The sequence below is a fragment of the Chiroxiphia lanceolata genome, chromosome 5 (assembly GCF_009829145.1).
Source record: "Chiroxiphia lanceolata isolate bChiLan1 chromosome 5, bChiLan1.pri, whole genome shotgun sequence".
Taxonomy (NCBI): Eukaryota; Metazoa; Chordata; class Aves; order Passeriformes; family Pipridae; genus Chiroxiphia; species Chiroxiphia lanceolata.
Window position 1 is genome coordinate 25195474 of NC_045641.1, and position 13002 is coordinate 25208475.

Consider the following 13002-nt stretch of genomic DNA (forward strand, 5'->3'; position numbering starts at 1 on the left):
TTTCTGAAGATTGCTCTTATAAATATCTCACATATTTCTAGTAAATGATTAATAACTATCTTTACTAATGGCTGATCTATTTCTTTAAATTTTTATAGAACTCAAGGAGTCAAATTATTGCTTACGATTATGTTTTAGGATTATCTGTAATATTATCTGCTGATGTCTTAAACCTATTCAATGCACATCTACTTATGACAATAGCATATTTATGATAGCTCTTCATCTTTTATTAACTCTTTGTAGACCATATGCTAAAATAATTTTCAAACATTACTGTGAACACTGACTCCGAGTTTTAAACACACCCATGTAACTTTTGCACACAAAACCCTCCTTAAAAAGCTATGACACAAATCAACAAAAGCCAGGAAACTGTGACTGCCATTCTTTTCTTAAGCCATTGTATGTTTTGTCTTTGCAAGCACTTGAATTAGGGACAGGGTTTCAGCCTTAAATTTGCATTTCCTGGCTTTTGTTGGTTTATATCACAGCTTTTACGTTATTTAAACATTTCTCAATATTAGCCTGTTGGTTTGTTCAGAAGAGGGAAAAAATATCTTGGAGGAAACTTGCCCCCCTCCCCACAGCGTTCCCAAGGGAATAGCAAGGCCGTGAGGATGCAGCACATAAGGCAGTGGTGTGAACAGCTGCTCTTACTGAATGTTGCTGCTGTGAAGGCAGGTTTACGCAGTGCACACAGAAGGATTAGAGTATGAACCACTCACCTTTTCCCCAGTCACTACCAGGGTATAGCCATCATCTGCTAATGAATTCTTGACAACAACTTGGGGAGAGACAGGGTGGGAGTCTAGCTGAAAGCTGACATGTGGAGCTGTGGGTTCTGAACGGGAAACCACTATCTAAGAAAGAGAGAAATTCTGAAAATCAGCAGGCAGTGTGTGACACAAATGCATGCTGCTCAGCAGTCTCACGTTCTCTGCTTGCATTAATTACTTTGCATTACATTGCATAATATTTTGCATAATGTTCCATCATGATCTGATTAAAGCGCTATAAAATCTACTTTATTTAATACAGCAAAATCATGGCTGTTGGAGGATCCTCCAAATACACCATATTTATTAAAATGTGAAGGAGTCATTGCATGTTTCCTAGTCCTTTAATTTCAGTCACCATAAAAAACGAAGATGGGTCATTTAATCAGTCCTGTACATTTAAGAATGAAGAATTTTATCTACAACATCTATTTAAAAGAATCTTAAAACTCCAGGTCTTCGGAAGTCCGATATATTTCCATTTATTCTCATTTTGGTTCTTCAGCTTGAAAAGCAAACTTTAACCTGTGTCAACGGTCTTGCTGCATGTGGGGGCATTAGAATGCAAAGCTATGGCAGTTGCAGACTGTCGCTGTGGGCAGAGCCACAAGTACACAGAGCTTGATTCCCAGAGCTGGCGACACGGCTATTGCTCAGACAAGCTCCTTGTAAGATGTGACTGGGCACCTTGGCTCCTGCCAGGTGTCCAGGACAGAGCATTCAAAGCACTTCTTAAATGACAGGGAATGCTGGAGGGTCCTTTAGGAGATGCTCCAAAACAGGAGCCTAACTTTGTCGTTCTGAAGACCCTTTGCAAAAGCCTTTCCTCTCTCTCCCTCTCTCTAGATTCTAGGAGATCTTAGGGAGATTAGTCACACCAGTATGAAATTTCCCCACCGGTCATCTCTCTGCATCTTGAATTACCTAAATACTTCTGAGAATCTGGATCTATTTCTGCAAACACACGCCTAACTTTACTACTGTAACTTTGTTGACTTTAACGGGATGAGTCATGGCTGTTAAGCAGAGGCATAAAGCATCTGCAGATCAGTGTAGATATTTGATAGTGAGATTTTATAGGCTTGGGCCTGCAAGCCAGAAGGATGTGCACCCAAATGTGATAGCATCAGGCAACAAAGGCAGAGGATTGTTTACATGAGGGAAGATCATGTTCATGTTTCAAAAGCTCATCACGTGTAGTTTACTTAAGGAATTTAGATAATGAACATTTGCTGAGAAGTTAGGATTCAATGGGGTTCATTATTTAAAAAGATTGAAGCCATTTTGGAAATAACTTGTATGTCAAATGTTTCATTTTTCACTATAATGAATCTTTTCTTCTGACTCCAAAGGCAGGATCAGAACAGCCAGGACATTGACTTACACGATTTCACTGGCTTTTCGCACTGCCAAGGTCTTTCACCAAGATGGCTGACTCCAAAACTAGACTTAGAGATGCTGTAATTATAGCTGATTTTTTTGGTAATTCAAGACTCAAATAAAATATATGAGCAGTTAATTCATGGCGATAAGTGCTCCACATCCCAGAGGTATTTATAGTTTGGGGTTACAAGAGGCTTTTTTTCCTTTAAACTGGCTTTGTTACAGACTTTCCTATGGATTTGTTTCACAGCACAGAAAGTGCAGCTTTTAGAAATCAATAAGGTATGATCATTTTTGGTGACACAGAAGTATGGTCTCTGACTCAGTGTAACAGGGCATGAGCTCTGGTTTTTATTCAGGACAATGAAAAATAGAATTGACTGAAAAGCTGCATGAAAAAGCTTGATTAATGTTGGCATTATGGGGAAAGGTAGCACCACAGCTGCAAATACCTTTTTAGTTGATCATTAGCCATGTCTCATCTCAAATACCCACTGCTATAAAATGCTAAGAATTCTTTTCCATCATTAATCCAGGCTTCCTCTTATTGCCAAGCATTCTTTCTGATTGAGCCACAGTGTTAACCCTTTAAACACATCTGCATTCCAGCCTCACAGCAATACATGAAAATTTGGATTCCATCTGTAGAATCTTAGAAAAATTACTTGGTACTGACCGACTCTTATTTTATTACTGAGGCTGACACTCAAATCACCTGTTCAAATCCCAAGTGAGTAGACTTTGACCTCATGACATACAGGGAGCTCAAATTACATTTCCTATCTCATTTGGGACCACAGAATAAAAGTCTGGATTTTGCTTAGAACTAATCTACCAGCCCACAGTACTGCCTTAACAGAGAGTAGATGCAAAAATGCTCTTTTTTATGTATATAAATGTGGGGGTTTTGTACACATCAGCCCAATCCTTGAAATTCTATCTTACCCTTATCCAACATAATCCTGAAAAAAAAAGGCAATTTGAAGACAGCTTCTACAGTAGAAACAAGAGGCTACTTAGGACTCCAGTGTCACTCTCATAAACCTCTGATTTTTATGGCTTGGGACTGGGCTGGTATGTGTGCAGTGTATGTGTGCAGTGTAACTTTAATGTGCCATGGATGCACCACCATACAGGGCTACTTCTGCCATGGAATGGCAAATGGTTCAGTACTACAGAAGGACTTCTCTCTTTGCAAAAACTGTGAAGTCCTGGGGTTTTTTGGGGTGTCTTTTTTTTTGACGGGGGGCAGTGGTGGTATTGTATTGTGGGATTTTTTTACATTTTTATAATTTATAAACCAAGCATTTCTTCAGAGCATAAGAGGAAAAAAAAGCATATCTACGTGCCTGCACTCCAGCAGTTAGGAGAAAGGGAAGGTCTTACACAGATAAGTAATTAACTAAAGGAGAATAAACAGACATTAGCAGTAAACAGTCAGCGCTTGCAATAGCGAGAAGTCACCAGAAGTGTTCTACAAGGTGTCTGTGCTGGGATCCATACTGTTCGATACACTCATAAATGAGTTAGACAAGTGGCTGAACAGTCCAAGTGACAAAGTTTTCTGATGATCTGAAGGTATTCAAGTTGATAAGGATGAGGACAGACTATTAAGGATGGCAGAAGGACTTTACAAGACAGCGTGTCAAGACAATAAAATGGTAGGTACAATACAACAAAGAAAATTAACTTAAAGCAGTACATGATAGACAGTTATCTTAACTGTTTTGCAGCAGCCAAAAAAATCCCTAACTGATAAAAACTTAGGAATTATTAGAAAAGGATTAGAGAACAAATCAGAAAACATCCTGCTGTCATAGAAGTTCTTGGCTTGTCCGAAACTTGAAATCCCTGTGCAGTTCTGGTTGCCTCCTGCCAAAAAGAACATGTTAAAAAGGGAAAAGGTTCAGAGAAAGGAAACAAAGATGATCGGAAGGCTGTAATGAACAATGACTGAGTATGGCAGACGTGGAATCTATGAAAAAGGAATACAGAATCATGAGTGAGTAGAGACTGATCATATACTCGTTTTCTATGACTACCTGAAAGGAGGTTGCAGCCAGGTTGGGGTTGGTATCTTCTCCTAAGGCATAGGACAAGAAGAAATGGCCTCAAGTTACACCAGGGGAGGCTTAGATTATGTATTAGGAAAAATCTTTTCACCAAAAGGGTTGCCGAGCATCGGAATAGGCTGCCCAGGAAGTGGTGGAGTCATCATCCCTGGGAGTACTTAAAAGACATCTAGAAGCAGCACTTACAGACATTTTTTAGTTGTGGACTTGGCAGTGTTAGGTTAATGGTTGGACTCAATGATACTAGAGGTCTTTTCAATCCTAAACAATTCTCTTATTCTATGACTTTACTCTAATAAAAGTACTAAATACCATCAAAAGACAAAATCGAGACTTCAGTTCAAGGCAAACAAAAGAGTATGACATCCTACCAATACGTCATAACCTATGGGACTCCTTGCCAAAGGATGTGAATGCAAGAGAAATACACATTTAAAAGGAAACTTCACAGGTACATGGAAAATGCTAAACAGACAAAACTCAATAGCTCAGGAAATTGCCAGAAAGGAGAACAGTTGGAGATTTGAAGCAGAAGGCATTAGCTATGTTGCCTGGCTCCCTAGGCATCCACTTGTCAATACTGCTGGAGACAGAGCACTGAACTAGATGGACCCTTTGTTTATATACATGTGGCTCTTCTGATGTCCTTAAAAATAACTCTTCCGAGAATCACATTGAATATCAGTAACTACAGTGTCAGACGTCCTTCTCAAAGCAAACACAAAATGTATGTCCCTCTATTTAGAGAAAGAAAACCAAACAATTACCTTATCTTTCATCATAGCTCAAACTATTTCCATGAAGATAACAGCCAACAGTTAATTAATTAATATATTAATTAACATATTCTTTATATTGGAAGTCAGTGATCACTTTGGTTCGTCTGTGCATAATGTGGCAAATTAAGACTGTAATCATTTGAGTTGAAAAACAGGATACAACAGCTACTTTTACAAATTGTTCTGAAGCTCAGTTCTGCTAGTCAGCAGTATTGAATTACAAATGTTACTGTCTAAATGTTGAAATATCTTCTGCAAATATGAGAGGCCTTCTTAAAGGAATACCATCTAAGTATTGTATTGTTATTTTTTCCCTAGATGTCTGGCAGGTGTATGTCATTATCCAGCAGAGATAGGCTCAGGGTTAACTTTATTGTGCAATGCCTCAAATGCCCTGGGATATGCAGCATAACCTTGCAAAGGGCACATATGTAGCTCTCTAAATGCTGTATATCATTCTAATCCATGGAGAATATAATGGATCTCCTCTGAAGACTATAAGCTTTTCTACTTGAACTGAATATTAAAACATATGTGCTCTCAAAACATTATTCAGCACCAGGTGTTAATTTTAATTTGACTATATGGATTTTGCATTATTCAATATTTGATACTTTTTTGCCTGGGAGAATCAAGATATATTTTTTTACCACAGAAAGAATTGCTATCATAAATGTTAAAAGTTGAGCTATATATACTTATCAAATGTTACTTATCAAGAGTTTGCCACAGGTTTCTGTTAGCTTAAAAATTATAAAGACGGAAGAATTGCAGCTATTCACATTCCTACAGATGCCCATGCACACAGTTTCTGCTTGGCCTTAAATAGGTCAGACTGCTAGTATCGAAAAACCAGATGAATTGCTGGGCCACTGAGGCAGGACACTGAGGACAACTTTTGCAATGACTCCATAGGCATCCCATCACTCTTTCTTCCTCCTAGCTCTGTAGGGTTTAACGTCCATGCTTATCTATCCCTTGACCTCCTCACCCTTGTTTCAAATATGGCTTGCCATTTGCACTGTTTTGTTACAGCTACGTTTACCTAGAGGGACAGGAACCAGATCAAAAGGAGTTTGATAAATTCAAAGGTGCACAGTCTTCTAGTACACTACAGTATACACTGGATTTGACTGAACACACTGAAAGATGCGAAGTTCTGTATTTCTTTGCTCTGTGTCAACTCATTTTGCTGACAGGCACCATGGCTTTCAGCCTTGATTCCTGGAGTGGTGATGTCTTGCTGTTTTGCTGTTTGCAAGAGGAGAGCAATGCTGAAGGCTTGGCTCTCTTCTTGTTGAATTCTGGGACAAATTTTTCCAATCCCTGAATGCAGTTACAAATAAAAAGCAGATGTGATTATTTTTGTCTATATTAATTTCTGTAGCATGCATTATGTTCCCTGGCATGTAATCTGTGAAAGCAGATACGACATATACCAATTTCTCTCTTTTTGGGGAAATGAGATTTATGTTAAAGCTTGGTGGTGGTGTTTACTTTTAATCATAAGTATTCCTGGGAAATGAGTGTGGCTATCAAGTGTTCTATCCACTTGGATGTGAAAGCCAACAGATTCGTGCTCAGTGTGTGAAAATTTCCCAAACTACTGATCTGTAAGAGCCCCATTCCTATTCCTCATCGGACAGAATCAGGGGCACCAAAAGGTTAAGGAAATCCCAAAGAAGCTCTTCATCATTCAAAGTGGAATGAAATTACTGAATTCAATGTCACAGCATACTATGGAGGACAAAACAAAAATACATTCAAAACCCAATAAGCAATACTAAAGAGAAAGAAGTCCATAAATGACTATTAAATGTCAAATATGGGTGCATTTTCCAGCTCTGGGAATTTCTGGGCCACTAAGTGCCAGCAGCTGGAGGGTGCTGGAAAAGGTATCACTGTGTGCTTTTACTTGCCTCATACTTCTCCCTTATTCATCCTAGCCTCTGCCAGAACTCTGCTCCTTGATCATTTATTATAACACCATACACCCTTTCTTAGCAAAAAAATCTGGTTAAAAATACTGGCATATAACACGTCTCCAGAATAAGGCTTACTATTAATCTGTATTATTTCATGTCTAACAAGTTCAGAAAGCTCCTGAGGATGATGAGTGGCCTGTTGTCTGACATGCTGTAGTCCAAGGATGCCTATCTGTGCCATCATGCTTTGGTTTTCGTGCCCGAAGCCATTTTCTCTTCATAATCTGTTCAGACATGACAGTGCATTACCATGTTTTGCTAATGCTTGGCTTTTCAGCTAGAACTGGCTCATGTCCAGTCAGATTGGACAGGACTGCAGCCAGCATGTGGCTGACAGCATCTCAGGGAGTATGTATGCCCATGGGAAGACCCTTTCCTCACCTCCAGAAGCAACAGGATGAATGTCCTACTGCACCACTCCACATGCAGCCCAGTGCAGCCTCACTGTACACTGAGTTTCACTGATATAGTCAGAAGGATGACATGGCCCTGCTGCCAAAACTACATCTATAGAGAGTGGTTGCCCATTGTAGCTGTAAATCGTACAGTAAAAACTCCTCTAGGCCCTTTTCCTCAAGAAGGTCACCAATGAGCAGTGTATTTAGTTGGGTGTTACCTTGGTGAGGCCAGCTTGAAGCATAGGGAGCACAAGCAGTATTCTGCTTCCAAACATAGTGTTAGGCCAAAATCCAGTCTCTGCATACATCAGGAACATCAATCTCTTGTTCGTGGTTACGGGTTTTCAGCCGTGAGCTTTTCAGAATAAATCTTGTAAAACATTCCCATACCTCACACTTCCCAGAGCTATCACAAAGATTTCCCCTTCCTGAAGAACTTTGCTCTTTTCTTCTTCTCTCATAAGCCACTCTCTGAAATAATACTAAGATCCAGGCAGGAAAAAGCCCAAAAAAACAACTGAGCAAAAATAAAAGATATTTTATCTCAATATATCATGGGGTGTTTTTTTGGTTTTTGGTTTGTTTTTTTTTTTTTTTACAAATTATGACTTCCCAAAATACTGGCTGGTAATGAAAGCATCTTTATCAGTTGTGAGTTGTATTCTCAGCGCAGCTTCTTTGGCTTGAGCAGAGTAAGGCTGCTTACACCAGCTGAAAATCTTATTCCTCGGCTACAGCGGTGTGACTGGGTGCTGTTTTCTAATGAAGTAACCACTGTGAAATACCTGATTCACTTCGCACCCAACAGCTGTAGTTTCAGTCTGTGTTCCCAGTCACAGTCTGAAAACAAGCACAATAAGAAAGGCCAAAACAGCTGCAACTTCTCAACAGAAAAAAAAAAGAAGGGAGAAAAAAAGTTTGTTTTCAGGCTCCAGCTTAGGAAGGAAGTAAAGCCATTTTTCTTCTCTGTCTCATGCATGTCAGCTGTCTTAGAAAAATTATTACTGCTCTGTTTTGTAACAGAAACTCCACAATATTTGGTAAACTACAAACTCTAGGCTATTCATGGCCAAATACAGATTTAACATTTCTGATGCAGCCAAAACATGCTCAGTATGTGAATGGGCTGCAGTACTCTCCAGGAGAGATTTGGAATTCACCTCCTGGCCCCAATTATCCTCCTTAAAAGAACTCATGAATCTTCTGTATTTGGACCATCCATATTGATTTTATTCTAGTTCTACATTTGGCTGAAAAAAAGTAAACATTTAGTGAAGGAGGCTGTATTTACTTTCCTATATTAGAGCTTTCCAGAGCAATTCAAGTGAATAATTCTATTTTATCAAACTAAAACCACAAGCAGAATAACAACAGGTAGGATAAAACATTCCTTGATTGGATAAAACATACCCGCTTTTGCATTCTGAATATTACTGGTTCTTTAGAAGACTTTTTTTAAATAAGTGAAATGTGGACTATGTTCTCGGGTCATTAACAGAGTTTTGATGGGTAATACTATAAGCTTTGGTGGAATCACTTGCAAAGTTAGGAACTATTAATTCTGATACATTTCAAAATACATCAAAACCCCAGAATCTGGTAGCCATCACCTACAGGAGGAAAAACATACATGTTAAATCTGCTGAATTTTTCAGGAATGCTGTGCTGTAGTCATGTTGCAAAGAGATAAAAATTGATGGAGACAGAAATAAAGTTGGAGATGAGGGGAGTGCAGGAAGACAGAAAGTGATGAGCAGAAGAAATGCAAAAGGAGATGGAAAAGTGGCAAGAAAGAAGAAAGAAAGAAAAGACAGAATCAAGTGGTTGGCTGCTGATCAAGTATAAGCAAGTATAATGGGGGAATATGAGAAACATTTTCCAAAAAATTTCTCTCAGGTCGAGGATCAGTAGCTTGCTGCTGCACCTCCTGGCTCCCACAGTACAGACTAGGAGCTTCACTTCAATTTAGGTGACATAATTACTACATTTTAAGAATTTTTCTCTCCCCACTAAACATTTCTTAACTAAAGGAAACCCTAAATTAACACAGAAAAAATGTGATTTAAACATTCATTACTTTCACCAAACTGTTCCATATTTGGGCACTGCAGGGTGCAGTTGTCAGAGACAGAGGTACTGTACTACTATTTCTTTTAATCTCATGAATGGCTGCTAGTACTGAAACTTATGTCAGAAACTAAATTGTCTAAATACAGTAAGGTTTGGAATTTCAAAGAAGATATGAGATGAACTGGGTGCACTGAAAGGGCTGAGTTGATTTTCTAATTTTAGAAACCTATATGAATATTTTTTCTTTTGCTTTTAACTAGTTGGCATGAAAATATGTTCTCAAGATACTAATACAATACAACCAGTGTTAAAACAGGTTCCCTGATAGGTAGAATTCTGTAACTAATTTTCTCTGAAAGCATGCCTGTGTCGGAAAGGATATAGTCAGCTCTGAACAGCTACAAGTTCCAACGGGAGTGCACAAGAAAATTCAGTATTTCCTTGTACAAAGAGCTAAAAATATGAGTGCAAATGACTGTGCAAAAGTGAGATGTGTAATAAGCGAACAGCTGAGGATTCTTTGCAATAAGTTCCAGTAGATTTGTGAATGAAACAAAAAAGAACATAATTACATTTCTTTGCTAAAAATCTGTGGAAGCATTTGGGGATATCTTTTTGATAAATTAAGTCATTGTCAGATAATCCTGATTTTTTTAAAACCCATTTCACTTAAGTAATGGTCATATAATAGCTCAATTTTTAACGATCTCCATCTCATTGCAGCTAATAGCTATATTTCCATAGAAACACCACAAATCTGCTTTAGTTGGGCATTTAGTAATGATCATGTTTGAAATCACTTCCTAGATAACTATTAGGAAAATAAAATGAACAAAAAAAATGTAAGAGAACATTAAATTCTGGAAAAATCTGTGTCTGCTGTATCCTACAGATCTGGTATCACTTCCAAAATCACTTAAAGGCAAAACAAATACTAACATTTTTATTTGGAGGTCGCATCATTAAAGGTAGTCAGTCTGCTTATTCTCTGCTGGTTGCACCCAACACTCAAAGAAAGCGTTCCTACTTACTACAATATGAGCCCAATGCTGACTTCCCCCTGTAGCTCAAGCCAATCTGATTCAATGATGAGAATATTTCTGCTAACAGCCATGCAGTTTACACAATAGCCTTTTCTTTTGATCTGTAACTGAACCTGGAATGGGAAATGTATTCTGGAAATATTTAATTGTTCTTTGAGTTGCGCAAACATCTGAATGAAGTGTGTGGTGCAGGACTTGAATGAATAATTTAAAGAACATTTTAAATAAGAATAATGCTCCCTTGCGCTTTCTACCAAACCTTCCTAAAAGCTTTGTGACAGCCCAGAAGAAATGCGGCGAGTATGAGAGTAGTTGTTATTAACTGTATTTTGTAGTAAGGAAATTACTTCAGAAAGGTTAAACAAATTGCTGATGTTTGCTCTGTGAATCAGTATCTGCTTTTAAGAACAGAGCATAGTTTGGTCCTGTGCTCAGTGTGTAGCTCTTAGCATTTGCCTTTCCTGCACAAAAGACAAACTGCAGCTTAAAGTTACCAAGCTCATCACGGGAAGTGCAGGAAAAACTGGCAGATTTGTCACTGAAAGTTTTGTTAAATCCCTCTCTTTTCGGGGAAGAGAGAAGTATGATTTTCCCCACTTTTTCATCTGTTCTTTGTGGCAAATCACTTTGACCTCCTTCCCTGTAGAAGCATTACAGAATTTGCATTATACTGCAGGTTCTGTGTCCAGCCTGTGCAGAAGACCGAAGGTACAGGATTCCCTTTCTCCAGACAGGGTGTATATACTGGGGACAATATGTAACCCTATTTACTGCACGTGGTAAGGACAGAAAACGAGGGGAAGAGAGACAAGAAAGGAGAGGCTTGTTTTCCTGAAAGGTTACATGTGTCCAAGTGTTTTCTAATGGAAGGTTATGGGAAATGGGAAAACTGGAATGACATAGCAACTAATGGCCTTCACATCAGGTTTCAGTTAATGATGGTTAGGGGACAACACTACCAACTTTGATGACTCTCTGTAGCCTACAGAGCAAGAAGGGCTAAAGACTGCCAATACTTCAGGAAGCCCACAAGAAGACAAATGATAATGGCAAATTAAAAGAACACGGGTCCTTGGGTGCAGGAAGGATGCAGGTTGAGATGCACATCCAGGCTGGACTTTGTGGCAGCTGGAGAAGTCAAACACTCCAAGGAGGTCACTGCAGGATGATAGTGCTTGAAATAAGATCGGTGTATAGAGGGAGCCCCTGGTGATTTCAAAGCATTTTGTCTTTGTCTTCTGGTGTTTAATTTTGACTGCTAAGTTTTTAAATGGCTTGGCTCTATGGGTTCCATTTATTTCATTAGTCACCTATAAAGAAGTTGTGTAGTATAATTTACCCGTCTAGATTATTTAAGTACTCAGTGGACAGAGATAGACAACTCAGTAGGGTGATTTACCACTTTTTATGGAAAACGTCTTTTAGGGCAGGAAGAACTGTTGTCCAAAAGAACAGAGTGAGATGGGAGTGAGCAAGAGCCTGAAAATCTAAGACACATTCAGAGAAACTTGAAAGTAGGTGGAAAAGGAGCTAATCTCAATTCTACAGCTGTGAGTCATAGGCTATGGGTATAAAAGCAAGGAATTTGGTGCCAGAGGAGTGGATCAGTGTATAGAAACAACTGATGCTGAGGCTCCTGCTTCTACAGTATAAGCTGTCTTGGCATTTTATATTGAATAGGTTTAATCGGATCCTCTAGAGCAAAGGACCCATATGAAGTGTATTTCTGAAGCTGTTTGAACCTTTCTACCCCAGCTGGGGTTGGAGCACATTTGATATGTATCCAAGACAGAGCTTTCAGTTTAGTTTTCTTTGAAAGAACTCTTGTTCATATGAACCAAAACTGCTCCGTGAACTGAGCCAGCTGGACTAAGTGGAGATCATGGTAAAATTTGCTCCACAACCATTGCTTCAAACCACAAAATCCAGGTAAACACTTAAAATGTTGAGTGTTCCATTAGGCGATTTGTTTATATTCCATAAGTTGTATTTTATTTGGTAATTTCAATTTGCTAATGCCCTGTTAAACTGGGGGTAATAATGCTTCTCACTTTTCACCATCCTGCTAAACTCCACTATGTTTTCTTTATTGTGAAGTTATTGTAGTACAATTTACCTGCATGAAGCGGCCCTCTGAAGTTCCCAGATTAGCAATGGTAAGGTTCTGTTTGGTGAAGACAGATATCGAAGTCAGCAGGACACTGTTGAACTGGCCCATGAACAAGTCAACCCTCTGCAGAGGAGTCGTAACTTCTAAGCGATATTCATCATCTTGTGCTCTGCAGTATGAAGCATTTCTTGAAAAAGCCTGTTTGAAAATGAAGTACAGATGAGTACTGTCTTTACGAGTCGTAACAGATCTTTGTCAGAATGAAGTCATTTAGCATAAACGCATTTGACCAAAAGGATTTTAAAATGTTTCAAACTTAATTGCTTCATCGGTTATGATGTTCATGAAGAAGACAACAACTTCTTAATGTTAAAGGGAATGTT

At 38.7% G+C, this 13002-nt stretch overlaps 1 protein-coding gene across 5 annotated transcripts in view; it reads right to left on the bottom strand.

Moving 5' to 3' along the window:
• MET (MET proto-oncogene, receptor tyrosine kinase) overlaps positions 1 to 13002 on the bottom strand; it is a 90159-nt gene that overhangs the window by 44343 nt on the left and 32814 nt on the right. For all 5 annotated transcript variants that reach the window (XR_004357220.1, XM_032688678.1, XM_032688679.1 and 2 more), the window contains exons 3-4: positions 12626 to 12817; positions 729 to 863 (exon numbers count right to left, since the gene is read on the bottom strand). Coding sequence is in view for 4 of the 5 variants with exons in the window: in XM_032688678.1 (XP_032544569.1) it covers positions 729 to 863; positions 12626 to 12817 (327 nt within the window). In the remaining variant the exon portion in view is untranslated. The remainder of the gene's footprint in view (positions 1 to 728; positions 864 to 12625; positions 12818 to 13002) is intronic.